The 21,562-nt window shown below is 41.4% G+C and overlaps 1 protein-coding gene across 2 annotated transcripts; it reads right to left on the bottom strand.

Moving 5' to 3' along the window:
* Positions 1–1,581: 1,581 nt before the first annotated feature.
* Positions 1,582–21,358, bottom strand: COLEC10 (collectin subfamily member 10). 2 transcript variants are annotated; one of them, XM_042868631.1, is made up of 7 exons: positions 15,303–15,335; positions 10,456–10,543; positions 10,068–10,139; positions 8,092–8,163; positions 6,083–6,136; positions 4,914–5,009; positions 1,582–3,470 (listed from the first exon to the last, which is right to left on the bottom strand). In XM_042868631.1, the coding sequence occupies exons 1-7, from the start codon at positions 15,318–15,320 to the stop codon at positions 3,079–3,081; spliced, it is 792 nt and encodes a 263-aa protein (XP_042724565.1). In that variant the 5' UTR covers positions 15,321–15,335; the 3' UTR covers positions 1,582–3,078. The 2 variants fall into 2 exon arrangements, with proteins under 2 accessions (XP_042724565.1, XP_042724564.1); XM_042868630.1 differs by lacking the exons at positions 10,456–10,543; positions 15,303–15,335 and adding an exon at positions 21,062–21,358.
* Between the last annotated feature and the right edge of the window lie 204 nt (positions 21,359–21,562).

Here is a 21,562-nt window from a genome sequence, read left to right as displayed (position 1 = left end):
CAGGAACCTTAAGGAGCTCAGCAAGGACAAATGCAAAGTTTCCTGCAGCTAGGAAGGCAGAACTCTAGATGGAGACAGGCTAGTGCTGACTTTACAGAGAAGTCCCCTGGGAAATCTGGCAGATAGCACTGCCTATGACACGGAATGGGGCCCGGCAGCAGAGAAGGCTCACAGCACCCTTGACTGTGTTAGCAAGGGCACTGCCAGGAGATTGAAGGGATTTTCCTCCCAGTCATCACTTATTAGACCACATCTAGCCACTGTGCGCTTTTAAGCAACCCCATTCAGAAAAGGCATGGGAAACTGGCATTTTCTGCTGAAGATAGTGAGGAGGAGGTAAGGGAAATGGATTTATTCAGCCTATAGAAGTCACTTTGCATGAACCTGGCAGCTGTCTGCTGGGACCTGTAGGAGAGTCTTTGAGAAAATGAAGCAAGGCTCTACACAGTGGTGTCTGGTGTAAGTACAAGTAACAGAGGGTATAAATTGAAACAAGAAAGTTTCAGACTGGGTATGAGGAAAAGAAAAACATGGGAAAAGCATAATATTGGGATTAGGTAAAATGGTTTAAGTACCCTACGCCAACAGACCACAAATCCTGAATAGTCAGACACCATTTCCTGTGCTCCTGGATCCAGCCACTTCATGTAGAAACCTAAGAACCTTTACCCACCACAGTGATTTTCCATTGGCTAGCAATGAAACCTGTGATATAACCCAAATTCTTAATTATAACTGGCATATTTTTCCTGCAAAACACTGCTATAATCTTTGAGTTAGTGCAAGCTTAAGCTTGTGTCTGCATGGTACAGTGGTATATGGACTTACCTGCCAGGTTTCCTGTATGGTGTAGTGTCTTATTTGGCTTGGCCTATTAGCTAGACTTCTTGGCAAAATTAGCTGAGACCCAGTGATGCAGGACTGGTTTGCACGAGCACATGATCTTGAGTATGCCTTGCTAGTTTGAAAATCTGTGCTGTTATCCTCTGCTGTCCCTGTTCTGTAGTTAGCAAAGAAACAGCCAGCCAGGGTCTACTTGCCCAATGAATGCACAGTGGCTAGAAGGGTTGTTTTTGTTTATTTTTTCTATTTAAGAAAGAGTGAAACTGGTGTGGTCAGTGAGGTGGAGGCTTGAGGCAGTTGTGGCCTCTCCACTGCAGAAACCCAGCCCAAGTTCCTCACTTATTTCCCTCCACCATGGGAAGTCATTCCTTCCTATGTATCGGGCATGGTCCTGGGTTACTTGTAACTTGCTGTCTGCTAGAAGGGTCAATGGAATCCAGCTACCTTTTTATTACTTTGATCCTAGCTTCAATCTAGACACTTGTAGACCCCTCCACTCCAAATCTGGCAAACGTGTTTTAATACATTTCAGGTGAAAGGTAAGGATAGGGAGGATGGGAAGGTATTAGTGTGATCTTGTCTACCCACTGGAACGTCAGTGTGCCATTTCCTCATGACTAGTAAGAACTGACATACTGTGAGTGTCTGGACCTGACCTTGCAAAAGGCAGTACTTTTCCTCAAGAAACTTTTTCCATTAATTCTTTATCATTAATCATTAATGATTCTAAAACCCGAATAATTTAACAAGTTTATTACAGTAGATCCTAAAAAGTGTAATTCTGCTTGATGTTGGGGAGTATAAATTCTCAGGGAAGGAACAATTCAGGATGAGGTACATTGTGCTAAGCAAACCTGTTTGCTGAAGTACGCTCATAGCATAGTTGGGAAGCAATGAAAATATACGTGGTCACACACCTGCATTCTTGGGACTGAATAGTTCCCTGGAGGGTGTGTAGCAACACAGGTAATTTCCTGCTGGTAACAACAAATGGTTTTCTGGAATAACAAGTAGCCAATAAACTGGCTTACAAAAGTAGCTCTGAGTCACAGAGTCTCCTGGGATGCTTTGGTGTTGGCCACTGCTCAGAGATGAGCTTTTAGGCAAACTACCAGCTGGAAAATGGTACGGAGGATTTTACTGTCAAAGAGCAGGCTGGCTAAGTATGACAGCTGTCTCGTTGCCTTTGCAATGCTGTATACAGCTGCAAAAGGGAAACTTAGAGCTGACCCTCTGCACTGCTTGCTGATGGGACTGCCTTTATGTCCAGCTCTTTATATCCAGAGAAACATTTTGCAACTAATGCTGAAAGTGACCTGCAATGTGCATTGGCTGCACTATGACTAGTGCCCAGTGTTCTCAGCTTCCAGATAGCATTTTTTCCTTTTTAGTCCCAAGTGGGGGAGAAAATATACACTTCCTTGTAGAGAACCGGGAGTCTTTACTAGCATCTCCTGCTGTGAGGAAAGGTGAGACTTTTAAGCAGCATGTGAAAAGACTAACAATAAACAGGATCACTTCTGAAGGTAAAACAGATGTTGTGTCTCAGAAGCATCCTGGACTTCAGAACAGTCCTGGCAGTGGTGTCGTAGAAGCCGTGTGAATGTGAGCTCTTCCACTGTATGCAGGAATGTGTTCCTTTGCTATTATCAATGATATGAAAATCTGATCCATTATGAACATGCTGACATGGATAACTGAGGAGCCAGGCTCTGACAGCAAATTCTGCACTGTTCCTACAGCAGTGGCTGTGCTTCCTTTGTATTGTTTTCTTTATGTTGGACTTTTCTAGATTCTTGCACAGCTTTTTTGAAGGCATCAGAGGCTAGAAGTGTTCTTTCTGTTCTCAGGTTGCAGGCAAGCTGTGCAGACCTGCAGAACTGCCATTGCTTTGTTCTTCACACCTAAGCCAACCAAGCAGGTGATTGAGTGAGAAGCAGAGATAAGTGAGTCCTCCGCTGCATTAGTGAAATCATGTTTGTCTCCATGTGCTTTAAATTTTCCCAACCACCCTCAATTACACATAAAAATGAAATAAAAATTCACAGTTGGCTGGATGCCCCCTGCAGACCTGAGCTGGCTTTATGGTCACTGCCATATCGCATTAGTTAGTCTTAGTTAACCCAGTCTATGCTAGATTCAGCCCTGTCCTTGTTTATCTGCATTCCCTACAGTGCATGAATGAGGAGCGGTTATTGTGTGTACAGAAGGTGCCAGACATCTTTTGTTGCATATTTATTTTCTCTTCTTGAGGAACTCACAGATGAAGTAGATGGTGACTTGACACTCAGAGTCGTTCCACTCTCCTGTGCTGAGCATTTCCACGCAGTCCTCATGTCCTGTGGAGTCGTGAGGCTCCCCATCCTTCCAATTACTGTAGTTTTGCAGTGGGCTGCTGTCTGCATATACAAACTGCCCTTCTTTTTCTATGTCATTTATTCCGATGAATGCTCGGAAAAGGCCACTTGAGGAGATGTAGTTGGCAAGAAGGGCATTGGTTGCCTCATCTTTAGGCATGGCCAGTATTCCTCCTCTGTCTCTGCAGTGCATCACAGCTTCTCTGTAATTCTTCTCTTCTTTGACAATATAGTAGAATTTTTCATCCGTCTCCCTGATACCTGCTATAACTTTAAAGGGGAAAATAAATCTTTAATGGCATTTTAACAGCTATTGAAGGTTCTTCTTTTCCACTATAACTAGAAGATGGTTTTTACATTAGCATTAATGAAAAGAAGATAGGTAAATTGTTCCCACCACTGAATTTAGGGTGAACAATAAAGACATGATCAGAGACTGATGCTACCAGTAGGAATGACAAGAACCTTACATACATTCAGTCCTGAGTGGCATGTGTCCCCTGTGACTGTTTTGTACTGGACATCCTTGAAGTTACCAAATCAAGGCATACTGAATGGACAAGTAGCAATGAATAACTCTGGATCACCCTGGTTGCTTTGGATACTATTGCTATATTGTGTTCTAGATTGTGGAAGAGTGCTGTGAGATAGCAAAACGGGGGAATTGAATAGCTGGTGCCTTTTCAATGTAGATGAAAGTAAAAGAGACTACTAAAATAAGTCGTTTTAAGTAGTGCCTGATGTTCACAGCTGATGTAACCACTAAGGGACACTGAATAGGAAGAAAGGTGTAGCTGCTCAGCAACTTTAAAAGGCAGATCTCTCAGGCAGCAGATATCCTAGTGAATTTAGCAGTGCCAAGAAACATTCCTGGGTAGCTGGTGCTAGTCTGGATTGCTGGAGTAGTCCTAGTCACAGCTTTGGCTGCAGGCAAATAACAATCCCCAAATTGTGGAGCTACTCCAGAAACAGTCAAGGAGTTAGCAGAGGACCACTCAGTTCTGTAGGATTTAGCAATACAGATGAGAGTGTGCCAGTTGCCCATAGAACCAGAGAGTTGCCTCAGACACATTTAATTTCCAGATTAGATTGAGTCCAATAAGTGGTTGTAGAGCCTTTCCAAAATCTCTGCTACAACAGGAAATGCTCTTCTTTCCTTTCAAAAGGGGCATTTTGCACTGTTCTGCTGTCAGCACTGCCTATAGACGTGACTTATGATAACCCGTGTCTTTGGGGTGTTGGTATCTCCCTTATTACAGAGAAAGATGCTTTCAGTGAAGGGAGGCATGAAAGGAGCACCGTGAAAGAATGCAGCTCTTCTGTGCAGCAGCAGCAAGATGAAAAGGTTCCTAGAGCTTTTTCTGGCTCTATGGATCAGATTGGCACAACTTTTTCCCTTTCGTTGTGTGAATGGCCATTGAGTCTGAGGGTGAGCAGGCTGAAAGTGCAGAGGCAGTTAGCAAGCTGTGTCTTGTTCTGTCATGATTATTTCTGCTGTGCTATTGATCATTGCTGTTCTGTAGTTGCTTTCACCAGCTGCTCATATTCTTACAGGTACCAGACTTTCTTTTCTGTATGCTTTTGGAATGCCTCACACAGTGGGACCCTCTGTCTTGGCCTGTATGCTGCTGTAGAACAGCAGTAGGGGGAGAACAGCTGTGGTAAATGTTGTAAGAGCCAAATAAATCACACCAAATACATGATGATCCTTACCATTCTTTACAAACTTGATGGATGTGTTAAGCCGAGCAACATTGATATTCAGTTGTCCAACAACTCTGCGGTACCTTCCACAGTCACAGACCGTGCCTGTTGCAATACAAAGGACAGAGAATTTATCTGTTCAGAAATATATATATATATTTTGCAGATGAAAGGGTTTGCCATCTTCCTTCCACCCATATCAGTATAGCATTTGCGCATTCAGTGCCCTTCTTATCATCACATCCATCTGACTGTGGATGTGTGGTTTGCCGTGAAGATCTCACAGTGTTACATCTGAAAGATAAGTGTATCCTTTTGCATCCTTTGCATCCACTGACAGCAGCGATTCCCTAGACTTCTGATAGAAATAACTTCACCACTGTTTTCTCAGTGAAAGATTATTCAAAATAGGCATTGAGGTGGGACTGGAAAAACCTTGTTGGATGGACCACGTTAGCTGCATGCAGCTGTGGTACAGCAGAAATAGTTGATGCCAACTCAAATAATCAGTAGCTGTCAAGCACTGAAGTCTAGGTTGTATTGTTGGCTGTCAAACTGAAATTTGACTCGATATAGTGTTTGTTTCTTCCTCTCTAATTTTCAGGAAGAAAACAAGTTGGTGATGGTTTCTCACTAAAGCTAATCTGATGAACCATATGGAATGCCTTAAAAATGAACACTGAAGGTGGGAAAACACCCATGGTTATTAGGACTGAGAAGAACCTTCTGGGTGATCAAATCCAAATTCTCCTCCTATAAGCCAATGTGTTGCATTCATTTGACAACAAATTATGATCTTTCTAAAATTACGTACGTTTTTGTCTTGGTGCTTTTAAGAGAAGACTGTTAAAGGAGTTCATTCCTTTTGGTATTCAGAAACTTTCCAGTTTTCAGTATTAAACTTCTCCTTACCTGTTGATGCATTCAGTTTTATGTTATCAACCATTGCCCATTCATTTGTATAGTTTCTCCCTATGCTGTGTAGCATCACCATCACTCATGTCACGAGCCTTACTTTGCTGAACAAAACTTTTCACACTATTCCTGCTTGTTTCACCCATTCTGAAGTTTGTCTATGGGCCTCAACATTTTGTAAAACTCTGGACAAACCAACCCTGAAACTGAAGACCCAGCATAAGCAAGCTCAAGCACTCTTCAGAGAAAGATGCCCAGCATACCTGCTTTTCCTTTTTTTCCAGACACCCCTGATATGCCTTTGGCTCCTTTGTCACCTGGATAAAGAGGAAAATACATTCTCAGATCTCATATGGTGCATATGTCAGGGGAGCATATCTGAAAAACTTGTTTAATAATATATTAGTGGTGTGCTTCTAATAGGAAGGCCTAATGTACTGTACTGGCCACTGCGCCAAGTCAAACAAGCCATGATTAATGAAAATAAGTGAGAACACTTTAATGACTAACCCGCCGATAACACAGGCATGTTGTGTGCAGCTGGTTCCTGGTACTGCTTTAAATATAAACTGCACCATGATCCCGAGAGTCTGCAAGCACTCAGGAATCTGTGGCAGGTGAAACCTGGCCACTCACTGCCTTGCAGGACCTTCCTAGGTTTGGTAGCTTCACATCAGGACAAGGCAATGGATGAGGCGGGTGGGCACTGAGGCTCAGAATTCATGTGTGCAACTGCTGTTTGTGGGCAGCAGTTAGCACCTGCACAAAATGAGGTCACTAGGGAGCAGTATTTCATTTCAGATATAGTTTATGGAAAGATGATTTATTTTCCTCTTGCTTTTCTCTAGTTCTGTGTATCATAAAAAAAATGGTAGAATTGCTTCTCCAAATGCCATGCTAATATCTAAATACAGGTGACCAGCCTGTTTTTTAATGATCTCAGCTATAATTTGACAGCTGTCAGAAGTCTCAGCTGTGTAGCGCAGGAGCAGATGGACTTTGTCTGAAATTAATGTCAGCTCTTCTTTTATGAATTAAAACCTTCAGAGGCCAATTAGTGTTAATACATGCTCTCCCTTGTTGATAGCTATGTTTTGATGTGATTATTCTTTTATATGGTTGTATTTTTTAAAGACAGAAGTCAGTAACTGACCGGCATTTCAGTTAGCATTGCTTGGCACCCTGCCCACTTATATGCTGAAATTTCAGGGTTGGTTCCTTAAGAACTTGAATGTTTAATGGTAAGTCTAAAGAGTAACTTAGTGGCCTTTGCTTCTGCACATGAAAAAGGAAATGAGAAAAAAAGACCCATGTACAAAGGGCCAATAAATTGTACAGTTGGGTTGACAGACAGCTTGTTTAAAGGCTTAGATCACTGGTTTACTTTCAGATAAACAATTTGTGGGATTCTTATACTCTAGTTTCCTTTGGTGATTGAAAACACCTTAGGAGATACAGCTATCTGTGTCTTCAGTTGTCTAGGTGTTTTGAAAATGCATCCCCTAGGCCAAATTCTTTTGTTCCTCTCTGATAGTGGGGTTGGCTGGAGGCCATCGTGGGTTTATTAAAAGGCACTGGTGTGAGAAGCTCCCATGATAAGTTGTTCTGCCCACTCACCTGCTTGGCTGGATCAATTGCTTGGCTAGAGACCACAGAGTTTCCCTTAGGATAGTGGATCCCTGGTGAGTTGCTAAGGCAGATCTCACTATGGCAGAAGTAATATTTCTTCTTCTTCAGCTCTAAAAGGAATGCCTAATCTCTTCAGGATGCTAGAGCAATAATTTCATGGAATGATTAGAGTTGGAGTCTACCTTCATTTGTGTGGAGTAGTTGTTCTTTGTTATGTAAGTTCTCTCTTAAAACTCTTAAATTCTTCTCCTTACCTTGCTATCCTACACACTTCTTGCACGGTGCAGGTGTGGCATCCTGAGCACTGCATACAGGAGCACAAATCTGGCTTTCTCTTTTTGAGGTAACAGAGGATTTGTGCTATTTATTTCACCAGGCCCAGATTTCCCCCTTCTCTTCTATCATCTCCAAAGACTGATTTCTTAGCCTATTGAGCAAACTATATTTAGCCAAGTAAGCAATATATTGCATGTGGGAAACATAAATATTTCAGTTAGCTCTAATCACTGATCTTTCTGCATAATTTTCTTTGGAGAGCACCAGCTGCAGCCAATATTTGATGATACTCCATACCTGGAACTCACACAAAACACATATTTACTTTGAAGAAAAAAACACAAGAAAATTCCCAAGTCGGGGTTACCTTTTCCACCAATCGGACCGATTTTCCCAAGCATTCCCTGGTCACCGACATCCCCTACAGTTCCTTTGTTTCCTGAGAGAAGAAATTTTAAGAAGAGTATGGATTACTTCTGTCGTTTCTTCCCCAAAATGCAACCCCTCTACTGTTGCTGTTTTTCCTGAGCATGGCAAGTCCCAGTGTAAGACAGACACAACAGACATGCTCGTGTGAATATACACATGAACACACTGCAAGCTTCACAGCTTTAGTTTTTATTTAGACTTGCTTGTACCAACCTGGGCTGCTGAGGCTCTTCTGTCAGCCTCAGGGCTGCTGGCAGCCCCACTTTTGGCAGGGAACAGCAAAGTGACTCCAGTGCCAGAAAAGCACTTAAACCGGGTCTGTTGTGGCTGCATGCAGCTCATATCACAGCTGCTGGGGGACCAGTAGGACTTTGCAAGGCAGCTTAGTAAAACTGCCTGTTCATCTGCCAGAAACTTCATATTTTCATATAGAAAATACAAACTAAAACTGTTAGTGAGTATTCAGATATTGATTTTACTTCACAACTAAACTATACCATCAGCAAGTTGCTTGGGAAGTGTGTCTCTTTTCTGTTTTGTTTTTTTTTAATTATTATTAATTTACCTTATTACTATTTCTCTATAGTAGAAAAAAGCCTTTGCTTTGCTCTGGAGGAGGAGTTCTCATGGCTTTGCTGGGAATCCTTCTGGAAGTAGAAATGTACGTAAGAAGCTGCTGCTTGCACTGTGCTTGCTTTCCAGTCCTAGGAGCACCAAAATACTGGTTACCTTTCTGACTGGTTAGCAGTGTAAGTTCTGAAGTAGCTGGTTGATAATGAGAGCACAGCTTAGGAAATCTCACTTTTCACACTGAAGATAACATCACTAAGATGCTTCTTAAGGATTTGGTGTTTTGTTTTTGGTTTTTTTTTTTTACCTGATCTGCTTGAGTCTTACCTGATCTATTTAAGGTAAGATCCAAAGTCCTCTGAATGCATTTAAAAATGAAAAAGATTTTTATTATAATAGTAATAACAGGGCAATTAAAAAGATTCTATACAAGTGAAAACCTTACTCTTAAAATATTAGACTGCTGTCAAGGGAGAAAGTATATGGATATGCATTATCCACTTACTGGCACCTTAAGCTTTGGAGTTAATACATGCAAACAAAACTGATGCTGTCTTGTCTGGTGGCGCAAAGTGCTGTGCTCAGGCAACTGAGAAGGTATGAGATTTGTTTAACAGAGCTGAGTCCTGAGACATATTATGCTCTTTGCTCTCAGCTCTGATGTTCCTGCTTGATCAGAGGAACTGTGTTTCTCAGTGTGTGCCTCTGTTTGCTTTTCTATAAAAGAGGGACAGCTGAGACTGAGTTTTGCTGAGCATCATGATTCAAAATTCACTTTCACCTGTGAGATCATTTCACTAACGTAACAGTAATCTTTCCAATTACACATGTGATCTGGGAGGGTGTCAGTCTTCTGGATCTCGCTCATGGTCACAACTTGAGAGAGCAGCAGTCAATGTGCTGGTTTATTATGTGACTATTTACATTTATTGCCAGACTCTCATTATGTATTGGCAGGAATTGCACCAAGCTCTCAGAACATGGTTAGGTTCACTGATTAATGTTTGACAGGCATTGTGAAATCCACTGGAGCAAAAGGAATGAAAAGCATTAAACAGCACTAATCTTAAATGCAGTTGTACATATTTCTTTACTGTGAGAGTGGTGAGGTGCTGGAACAGGCTGCCCAGAGAGGTTGTGGATGCTCCATCCCTGGACGTGTTCAAGGCTGGGTTGGATGGGGCCCTGGGCAGCCTGGTCTAGTATTAAATGGGGAGGATTTAAATGTGCCTGTGGCGGGTGTTGGAGCTTCATGATCCTTGAGGTCCCTTCCAACCCTGGCCATTCTGTGATTCAGTATTGAGATTCATATACCAATAATAGCCAACAAACCATCATAAATACCTTTAGGTCCTTTTGGTCCAACTTTTCCTTGTTTGCCCACTTCTCCTCTATCTCCTTTTTCACCATCATCCCCTTTCACAAAAAACAAACAAACAAACAAACAGAAAGTGAAACATCATGATACATTTCACCCAGTGTAGTAAATGCAGCAATACAACCTCAGAAAGTCAAGTTTACAGTCACCTTTATTCAAAACTGTATTTCACATTGAAGGTGGTGTAGCCATGGGACAAATTTCCAAAGAAGAGCTGACAAAATCTGACTATTAGGAAAACTAAAAATTTTCCCTTTTGGAGAAATTGTTCTGGTGTAGGAATTCTACATCAACTCCAACTCTTATCCTTCAAGGCCTAGTAGCTGTAAAGCAGATAAATAAACAGGCGTTTACCTATTGGGAAATCTGGGAGAAATGCCAACGGAAGCAATTGGAGTTTATTAACTTTCCTCATGACTCTTGAGTTCAAGGTATTTAGATGCTATAGAAACAGAAAGAATGTAAATGTATTGCAATAGTTCTTTACATGGACATAGCATTTAGTACAGCAGAAGTCTTGCCTTCATTTTTTGACAAGTGGCATATGTTAATATAGCAAACATATTTTGCAGTTATTCCAGTATTTTATTTTGAATTAGTCACAGAGTATTTATAGGAGGAAAATTCACTGTGTTACAGTAGTGCAGAGATTTCCCCAAATGAGATCAAGGACCTATTACACAGATTACTGTGTATATGTGTAGAAATTATTGAGCAGCTTACAGTCTAAAAAAGCAAGACTGCAATTAGGAATGAGAGAGAAATATCATCTACTTTAACACTGTATATAGTTTTTTTCTTGGGTTTATGCAGGAAAACAGAAAATCAGAGGTACAAATGGGGATGATTTTTGTATCTTTGTATTCTTAGTTTTGATCCCAAGAACATCTTTCCTCTTTGCTGTATTACATGACAAGACCAATGACCTGTCTCATTGAGGACAGAGTCTCCAGCCCTAGCAGAAGGCTTTTGTGGAACTGAGTTCCAGCTGAGTGTTGAGGGTGACTCTTCCCCTGAGCAGTGTCGTTAGGGTTTACCTGGCTGAAGGACTGCATCCAGTAGTCAACATGTGAAGAGCAACTGATTATTCTACCCTGCAAAGGTTAGTTCTGTGCCTTTTAACCCCATTTATATTTCTTGTCTCTGTAGCATCCTGTGACAAAAAGGCCAAAGATTTAGTTACGTGCTGGGGGAGAAAGTAGCTTCCCATGTTGCTTTCAGATTGATTGCTTCATTGAGTACCCTCTCTCATTCTTGTTTTATGAAAAACATCACCCACTCATTTTTCATTTACCTTGTGCTACTCTTGTAGCCAACAGGCAGCGTGTCATGGGCTGCACTATGGGGTGATGAGAGATGAGAGGCAGCGGGTGTTAACTGCAGCATATAAAACATAGTACGAGGTCCTCTGTGTGTTGGATATGGGGACTGGACTGAGTTTGTCCCGTATGCCACAGAAAGCTTTAGTGTTGGGACCTTTTGGAGGAAATCAGGCTCACCCCATTAGTCACAGTGTCCTAGGGGTGGTGGGCAGTGGTGATGCAAGGCTGAGCTGGGAAGGAAATGCTCCTTAGAGGAAGGGACAAGGAAGACACATGGCATATTGTGTGCTGGTACGCTCGGTTGCTTTGTTTTCAACACCAGCTGCCACAGGACAAAACTGGAAGGGAAAAGGTTATAAACAGCCAACAGGAGAATTTTTAAACGTCTTTTTATTCTTACTGATTCTTCAAAGATACTTGAGAAATCCACATGTATTTCCAAAAGCCAAGCTTCTTGAAGCTGTGATGAAGCTGTAAGTCTGAGCCTTGAGCTGATGGAAAGATGCCTGCTTGTACTGAGTTCTTGCCTAGAGGTCATCAAACAGCAGAGCCAGAGAACTTGCAGTTCAATTTTGCTGTTGACCTCAGTGTAAGCATCATTTACGACTGAGAAACTGAGCAATTGTCCTTTCCAAACCCAGCTATGAAGCCCTTGAGAAAACTGTAAGAGTCACTTCTCAGTAGGAGAGAAATTCAGAAAAGATTCCCAGAGGCTGACAAAAACCTTGTAAAATGTGGTTCCAGGAAAAGGTTAAGAGCTGATGTGATCACAGTGTGCAAACCCATGCAGGGGAGGAAATGTGTGATAATAGAAAGGACTCAGGGTGTGATTCAAAGACTGGAAAAGCTGGATGAGTTCTGACTAGAAAGGTAACATGAGGTTATTTAGAAAGTGGGCCACGTTCTCCAGCAGGGGAGGCAAACCTAAGAGGCTTCACTTCCAGTCCTTACCTATGCAGTGAATTCCCCTATGACATGCAATATGCTGCAATTCTGGCTCTGGTGTAAAAACAGCTAAGAGAGTTTCTTTGGCCTGTGTCATGTGGGAGAGCAAACCAGATTCTTGCAAACCTTCCAAATTCCACCTGTCACCCTGGTCCTCACCACCTGTCAGCCCGGTGAATTACCTTCTGTGTGTCTCACAGACTGCTCTGTTGGGTTAAGGACTCTGTTGAGACTTGTTTTCTGCAGAAAGAAGCTTTTATCTATCTTTTATCTATCTATCTATCTATCTATCTATCTATCTATCTATCTATCTATTATTTATTAAGAAATATTGCTTAAACAGTTAGTCTTAGAGCCCTGGAAAGAAAGTCAATATACCAGCACAGAAGCTGTGATTACTTTCCAAATGTGTTTTCTTTCAATCTCAGCTACCATACAGAGCCAGTAAAAGCTGCAATGGCTTTTTTCTGAGGAACTTTGGAGCAAGTTTTGCACACATGAGGCTGCCAGAGATGAAGCTCGTTTCTTGCTTGTCAATCATTAGACTAAGAGCTGGCAGGTTAAAGGGGTAAAAGGTGTGGGAAAGTTTGCTCTGGACATGTGGAGAAATTACGAGGTCCTAGTTTTTGCTCAAGCCATGAGAAAACCTAAAGAACAGGGCAGGAGGATCTATCACCTGTTTCATCTTGGCATACATGCTCTGCCTTAGTTCCCATACTCTGGAAATGAAGATGAATTTGCCTGTCTGTAAGAGAAGGAGAATTCTTTTCCCCCAAAATCACATCTAAGTATGGATAGGCAAGTGCAGAAGCCAACAGTATTAATTAGTGGTACATTTCATTGTTAATTTAATAATGAATTAAGCCAAATGCTTCATTGTATGGTGTTAAAATTATCAATCCATTGTGCTCAGTCGTAGGTATTATGTGATGTCAAATTTTGGCAAGAAATGTGAATTCTTGGGTTAGGCTCCCCCCTTGTGGTTCTGCTATGATTTGCAAGGAGGGAGGAGGGACTGTGAAAGGTTGGTTGACCGTGTTTTTGAACGGGGTTGAGTTGGCTTTCTCTCCAATTTCTAATAAGCATCTTTCCCTTCCTTCTTGGACTTCATGTGGACAGCATTTCACTGTTGTAGACACTTTCAAGTTTTTTTGTTGTTGTTGTTGTTTTTTGTTTTTAATTTGATAGAATTCTGAATCTGACTCCTGGACAGTGTTTGAATTGTTGTACTGCTGTGCTTTGTGCTCTGTGACTTGTCTTATAGGGAAAAAAAAGTTCTGATCCTGACCTCATATGTTTTAATCTATGCCTGGAATTTAAATCCTCCTTTGTGCTGCTGTACATTTGGAGAAGTATCAGGTTATGTTTTAACCCTATTAGCAAATTGTAACCTTAAAACTGTTCCTGCAAGGATTTCAGATAATGCATTACATTAGCATCCGAAACATGGAGAACTAGTAGCAAATAGGTGAAACAAATATCACTCTACTTTGTTCATATTCCTGCAAGCTGGTTAACTTCTATGTCACAGATTTTAAATATCATAGAATCATTAAATCATAGAATCATAGACTCCTTAGAGTTGGAAGGAACATTTAAAGGTCATTTAGTCCAACTCTCCTGCAATGAACATGGACATGCACAGCTAGATCAGGTTGCTCAGAGCCCCATCCAGCCTGACCTTGGAAGTCTCAAGGGATGAGGCTTCCACCATCTCTCTGAACAACCTGTTCTAGTGCTTCACCCCCCTCACTGTAAAAGACATTTTCCTTATATCTAACCTAAATCTAACCTCTATAAGCTTGAAACCCTTGTTCCATGACTACAGATGCTGCTAAAGAGTCTGTCCCTTTCCTTCCTGTAGCTGCCCTTTAGATACTGAAAGGCTGCTCTCAGGTGTCCCTGGAGCCTTCTCCAAGTTGAACATCCCCAGCTCTCTCAGCCTATCCTTATAGGAAAGGTGTTCCATCCCTTGGATCATTTTTGTTGCCCTCTTCTGGATACGTTCCAACAGGTCTATGTGTTTCCTGTACTGAGGACTTCACATCTCACATGTAGTACTCTGGGTGAGGCATCACCAGCCCAGAGCAGAAGGGCAGGATCACCTCCCTTGCCCTGCTGGCCACGTTTCTTTTGATGCAGCCCTGGATACAGTTGGCTTTCTGGGCTGCAAGAGCACATTACTGGCTCATGTCCAGCTTGCCATGCACCAGTACCCCCAGGTACTTTTCCTTTTTGGCATGGCATGCTCTATCCTCAAATAAAAATGGAGAAAGTATTCAGGCTAAAGAGTTCACTTATGTTTAGTAGCTTCCCAAGTCTTGTGATCAAGGGCTGACCCTACTTCTTAGAGAATCAGGATGGATTATAGTGACTGTACCTATCTGTGGATGCTGCCCCATGACAGCATGGCAGCAATTCTGCAGGCTGTGTGGGGTCTAAAGCTGGAACTCCTGAACTGGATTTAGGCTTGTTGTCTCCAGGAGCACACAAAACCCTCCAGCTGGATTTAACTGAGAGTTTTCCATGTGTGCTGATAAGTCATGGCCTGAGTTAGCTGCAGTTCCTCATTTCTGACCAAAAATACTCCATGGATGCTAGTGTTCTCTAAGCCTCTCTTTTACAGTGAATCAATGAAAATGCATCCTGTGAAGCAGAAAGACCAAGCAGACTGTCTGGGTCTGTATCAGTTTTAGAGCCCTATTCTTTGCCACTATCTGAACTCATTTAGTAGACATTACAGCCCCTGGTACCTACCTCCATGCTCCAGGGCATAACTACCTTGTAAAATGACAGAAAAACCTCTTTTGGTAGGCTAAAGCCCAAATCTGAAAAACGTAGAGAAGTCCTGGGTCATGGCTGATATACCGCAGGGAGAGAGGGTGGTTAACCTTGTTTTTTTTTTTTTGGACATGGGTGCTTTGCACTACTTGCCTTGGATGCATGTAGCATTTCTGTCAGTGAGTCCCATCACAGGGGCTTTATATGCAGTATGTCATGTGGCTGTACCCTGTGAGCGCGTTACGAGTGCTGCTGTTCTCCACGGTTCATGCCTGGAGTCCTGCTACAGGCACGGGGACCCTCTCCATTTCTGCAGACACTGTGGGGAGGTGAGGTGATGCCATTGCCCTGAATGTTAAAATAAAGGAATAATGACCTGTGTAATTCTGAAGCTTTGAAGCTTTTCCAGGAGGAACTGACTGCCTTGGAAAAGCTTTGCGCCCACTAAGCTTCTGCAGCACCTGCATGCATACAATCCATTTGAGAGGTTTGGTCACTAGAGGGAGTCACAGACTCTAAGAAATAAACAAATAAAACTGTTTGTCTTTCCATTGCATAAGTGTGTCATAGCTACGTCAATGGAAAGCCTCAAGATTTCCTCTAATTTCACTTTCAGTGTCCTTTAGATCCTTAGCAAATTTCCGGTAGCTGTGGGGATTTCTGTTTCCAAGCTATATATGACAAGTGAGGACAGGATTTCTTGTGCTGTCTTGGAACTAAATGAAGTCATCTGGCTGGAGTTGACTCAACGCAACGTCCCTGCCTCATTCCTCTTCCCACCAGCCCTCAGCACTGACCTGCATACTTCCCTCCTACTCTGTCTGATTTTGAGCACTCATCTCACCCTGCATTTAATGAGTTATGGAAATGAGAAGGGAAACACTAATAATGCATATCATACCCATTTTTAGTGAGCTGAATTAGCTCAGTGAGAAGTCTGATGAATAAACAGTTGAGCCAGTACAAGGGGAAGGTAGAAGCTTATGGTCAGAGTGATGGCTCTCCCTTTTTGGAAAAGAACCCAACTGCCTCGTCCAGCTATAATGAGTAACTTCAGTTGCAACCACTCTTCCCCATGCTCTGCAGGAAACATGCAGTGCTTCACTGGTACCACTGGTTTGTACCATGAGAAATATAAGTGTTTTGCTCACAGGTTCTTATCTTTTTCCACTCATCTCCGTTAGAGAACAGAGACTCAGTCACTTTTCCTGGTGAAGTGGAAAGAATCTCAAGAATAAATTGGATTCTCTGCTCACTTTTCTGTTTTCTGCTTCTAAACATCCATTGACTTCACTTGAAATAGCCCCTCATTCTATTCATGAGTCAGAATCAAACTCTTAGTAGGGTCAATGGAGCTCTGCTGACTTGTATTATTTGAAACTGTGGGACTTTGTGCATGAACAGGATACATATTGTGTCCCTAATAGCACAGTAATAATTTGTATTACTTCTGATACTCCTTTCACTTGATTTGTCCCAATTTAAGCTTCCAAGCCAGATCCCCTGCCGTTATGATGTGATCTCAAAGACCCATAGACTACAGTGGTCTGAATGAGGAATCAAACCTACACTGGTAAGAAATACAAACCCAGTATATTTTGAATTTGCATTTAAGTGCCCTCCTGCATGTTTTGTAGCTCAGGCTGAAAAACTTCAAAAGCTTAGCATATGCTAAAATATATGAAGGTAAAAATGTGTAAAAAACAGAATTATGTGTTGATTGTGAGCTGCTTTTCAGATCGAACATGAGGCGCTAAGAGGGAAGCTTAGTTATAGGTTTGAGCAGCCTATAGGATGTGGTAAGGCATTTCTTATTTTTGGAAGGAAATGTGGATAGCAGCATATCTGGTTTCTGAGAGAGTTTTAGGTTTTTCAGGAGTGGAATTGCATAAGAACAATTAAAGCTAAGAGATGGACAGCTATACAGGAGACCACAGTAAATGCTATTTTTGAGGTGCTAGCCAATGTCACAGAGTTTATAAGCACCATTTGTCAAAAGTAATAGTAAGGAAACACTTTACATCTGAATTGCTATGGGAAACTCTGTATTCTTCAGTATTCATCTCATTCCAGTTTTTCGACTTGGATCTTACTCAAGGTCTTTGAAGTCCTGTGTCTGGATTTCAAAGGAAATGAGCTGGGAGACCTGGGACAGATAGCAAGATCTAGAGTCAGACTTCAGGAACACTGAGCTCCCACAAGTCCACATGAAATCAACTGCAGTCTTATTCCACACTTCTGTAAAGCCATCCCTGTTCTTCTTCTACCCCCATTCCTACCTTTGATGAGAGTTGAAGTTTTGGCCTTAGCATTTTTCTTCACTAATATTGTTGATGACTGATTTACTGTGGCAAAAGCACGGACCAACAACTGATGCTTTTTCTCTCATGGCATTAAAAGCTGCTTCCCCACAGTTCCTCTCAAAGCAGCAGCCACCAGCCTATTTTGAGGCTTGGAAGGCTACAGAGCCATGACTAACCTTGTTAGTCCAAGTAATTGGCTTCCCTGAAAAATTCATTGCTTTGTTTATGCTATATCTGGTTTTGTTTGGATCCAAGAAGTTAATGAGTGCAGAATTTGGTCATTATTATCCTACTTAATCTACTGTGAATAAGAATCACCTACCTTATATTTTCAGAGATCTTACACCAAGCCATTCCAGCTAAATCCAAGTCACTTGTAAACACCTCAGGTCAAACACCAAAATCAGTTACAAATACTGAAGATGTATTTCGATCGGAAGAACAAATCTGCTTCTCTTTTTTAATATTTTAATAAGGGTCTAAGAAATTGCTTCTCAGATTTCTTTTTTTAGCTGCTGTATCAGCCAGTTTGTGACATACCTCATCAGCTTTCTTATGAAGGCAGGACAAGACAGCCATTGTGCTAGGGCTACGTTCATTTAAATAACTGCTCTCTTTTTGAGACCTTTGAGCATTACATAGAAAAGGAGACTGGAAGAGAAGTAACAGCTTTTGCTTTTTTTAAAGTTTTTTTTTCCTCTTTTTTTTTCTTTCTGGATTGAAAATATATAAATTTTCTTTCCATAATTCTGTCAAAACAGTTTTCATTTTCCTTTGCTTTCAACAATGATGGCAAAGCAGCAGATGGAGGGGACTGCAGAGTGCTGGGTTTGTATCACACTTCACCAGCAGAGGTCAGGCTGAAACTCCTATTTATTTGTGATTCTGACCTGTTTTATTCAGACAAACTTTCATCTTAGTAACTGAAAGTGCAAAAGACTTAAAGAACATCTGCTGCCTTCCTTCTGTTCCTGGGAGATTGTATCCTTCCAGAGTATTTTCTCGCTGTCTGTTTTCTGGTTCTGCTGATACTCTTCAGAAGCAGAAGAGTGCAGCACAACAGGTATGAAGACTTTCCTGATAATCAATCTGGAATTACCCTTTCTTTTCATCTCAGCAGTCATATCATACTTCCCGTGTGACACCCCAAGTCTAAGCATATAAAAGGGTGTATTCCTGAAGGGGGAGATTTTGTCTTACACAGATTAACCCAGACAAGTTACAAGCAGATTGTACAAGCAGCAGCTGATTTTCAGGACACCAAACAGATGATCTTTAGGGTGACAATGCAGAAATGTCAAGTGCTTGCTCTTGTAGCAACTGTGAATGCCTAGATGATGAAGTGAGTAATGAAACCTTCAGCGGTACAAGAAACAAAGGGTGATAAGTTCAGAATCTCTACAAATATCCCCACTTTTCCCTCAGCCTTCTCACCTCCCTTACTGTGTGATAGGTAAAGCAGCACTACTGCTGTGTAATACCAAGGCCAATCTCACTCACAGCCTAATCTAGCCTACTGAACAGTTTGTGCCACTGCAGCCTTGCAAAGCTATTCAAAACTCTTTAGTTCTTTACAGTTCTAGGTGCTTAGTTCCATTAGATACCAAAGCCCATGTAGAAGGAAGTTGCCACAACAGCAACCTGGCTTGTGGTAGGAGAAGCTGACCAATGTACTACAGAAGCTCAGCACCTCCATCTTGTGAGAGCACCACTGTGTTCCACCATGGCTGAAGACCCTGAGCAAATTAGAGGCAAATGGTTAACAAAGGAGCACAACAAATAGAGCGCAGAAAATAAACCTTGCAGCAATGGAAGTCAGAGGTTTGTCCATTACCAGGGTTTAACTGTTGTCTGAGCAGCAAAGTGTTGTCTGTGACTGTTGTGTGGTCCTAGGCTTGGATCCTGTGTTCTGAGTCCTTAGGCACAAGACAGTTAGAGGAAAACTGGATCAGATCAGACTTTCTTCTGTCATACTAGGTTAACGTGTTTCATCAACTCCAGGGAGTGCCTGAGGAATAGCAGGATAGTCACACACCTAGCCTGCTCAATCTGTAGTTGCCCAAATGACTGGCAGTCAATCAGTCTGCACTGAGAGATGCTTATAGCTGCCTTGGATGCTTATAGCTTGCCTTGCTCAATCTGGTAGGAACTGAAATGAGGCTATAGGATCATATCACATTAACTGCAAGATATTCTGATGATCTGCAGTGGATTTGAGCCAGTAATTTAGAATTGATTTGCTCAACACTTTTAACAGTCATGGATCTTGGCTATGGTAATGTAATTTTACAGTGGTAGAGAGGACCCTGCCAATAGATGTTTGGCTCCTCTTGTATCTTGTTATCAGCCAGGAAGCTGATAATGGCTAAATCCTGATTTTCTCAGTATCACACTTGCAGAGAATCGTATCTAACCTTTAAATGCTCCCTGTCACAACTAGACCAGAGAAACCAACTGGAATCCCACTACTCCCACTTTGTCCAGAGACCAACTCATTAGCCGTGTGACTTGTTAAACACAATTCTGTCAAACTTTGTTCTTCAGCTCACATTACTCATATATTAATTAAAGAAACTTCTACTTGCTCCCTTCAGGATCGTTACATCTCTCTGCATTTATGCTGTGGCAGCAAAAGCTAAAGCTTGGATTGTAATCACAAAGAAATTAACTTGCTGATTAAAAATAGTCCTTTAAGCAACATGCATTTGAATAATCCATCATAAAAACAAATTAGTCTGGAGCAATACTTTTGACTTGATAATCTTTTTTTCTGCTTAAAATTTAAATCAATTGCATTTTTTTTCTCTTATTCTGGTGCCTGTAGAAAAATACAATGAATTGCTAAAAAGAAGGCAATAGTTCAAACTGCAATAGCTGTAGTGTTGAATATAGATTTTAGATCTGTCGCTGCAAGATAGATTTGTATGTCATAGTCCTAATTTTCAGCTGTGGTGCCTTCAGGCAACTGCACTGACATTAGATACATTACACAAAATGCAAGTTAATGCAGAAAATTTGCTTTTATATATTTGCAAAGAATTCTGAAGATAAAAGAGATGCACATGCCAGAGCTGATCGAGTTTTTCTTGAGGTCTGTAGAGAAGGTCCTGGTCCAGGAGCTGCTGGATCAGGTCTGAATGAATGCAGCAGAACTCTGCTTACAGGTAAGCACTTGGAAATAATGTCATTGCAGTCATTTTAAGTTTTGCATTTCTCTCTCCAACTCTTTGCAGAGTGAGCTATTAACAGTTCAGAATAGGTGCTTACTTTCAGACAAAGTTCCTCAGTTTATGGCTACTAACAGTGCTGGCTGTGGGAGGAATACAAGAAATAAGAGAAGATTTATGTGGCTGGAGAAAATTGAAAAAAGATGCATTTAATTTATATGAAAATATGTGAGAATATGTAACTGAAGAAGAAAACAAATTCAAATCTCCCTGCTCTGCCATTTTCCCCCGTTACAATTTCACTTTTCTAGATGCTTTTACAGACAGCAGTAACTGAGATCTTTCATCCACATCCCATGCTGCAAGCCCTCCACATTTCTCTTTTTAATAAAACAGCCTCTATCACTATTGGTCTCAGCATTAGTAACCTGATTTTCCTCACCTTTTGGTCCAGGTAAAATAGTGTGTGTCGAGCAGACATCTGTTGTAGGTCGATTGTCAACATCAAAACCAAAAATCTGAACTTGGAAGATGAAAAGCACTACTAGGGTCCCATATTTCCTTAGCTGTTGTTCTTTCTTTCTGCTCATCCTTGCAGCTTCTCAGGAAATGCCTTTCGTTGTTACAGTCTTAACAAATGCAGCTGAATCAAAAATAAATGCTCTGCTAACTAAAGCAGTGCAAAGATTGAGAGCTACATGCAAGAACAGCTAAATAAAGTGAAGAAAGGAGTTTGACGATGCTGTAGTTATTTCTGTCCTGCACATTATCCAGGATATTTATTTTACACTGACAGCTGTTTATTCCAATTTATCTCTTATCTGTGAGAAGTTTAGCTGTTTTTGCCTTGGAAAATTTCTTCAATATATGGGGATAATCTTTTTTATCATTTGTTTTTCTTTTTGGCACTGATTCTTCATGCCCAGCTTTTCACTCAAGAGAC

Source organism: Lagopus leucura, unplaced genomic scaffold (genome assembly GCF_019238085.1).
Source record: "Lagopus leucura isolate 7727_CA_CO unplaced genomic scaffold, USGS_WTPT01 Super-Scaffold_100002, whole genome shotgun sequence".
Taxonomy (NCBI): Eukaryota; Metazoa; Chordata; class Aves; order Galliformes; family Phasianidae; genus Lagopus; species Lagopus leucura.
This window is presented reverse-complemented; position numbering and strand designations above follow the sequence as displayed.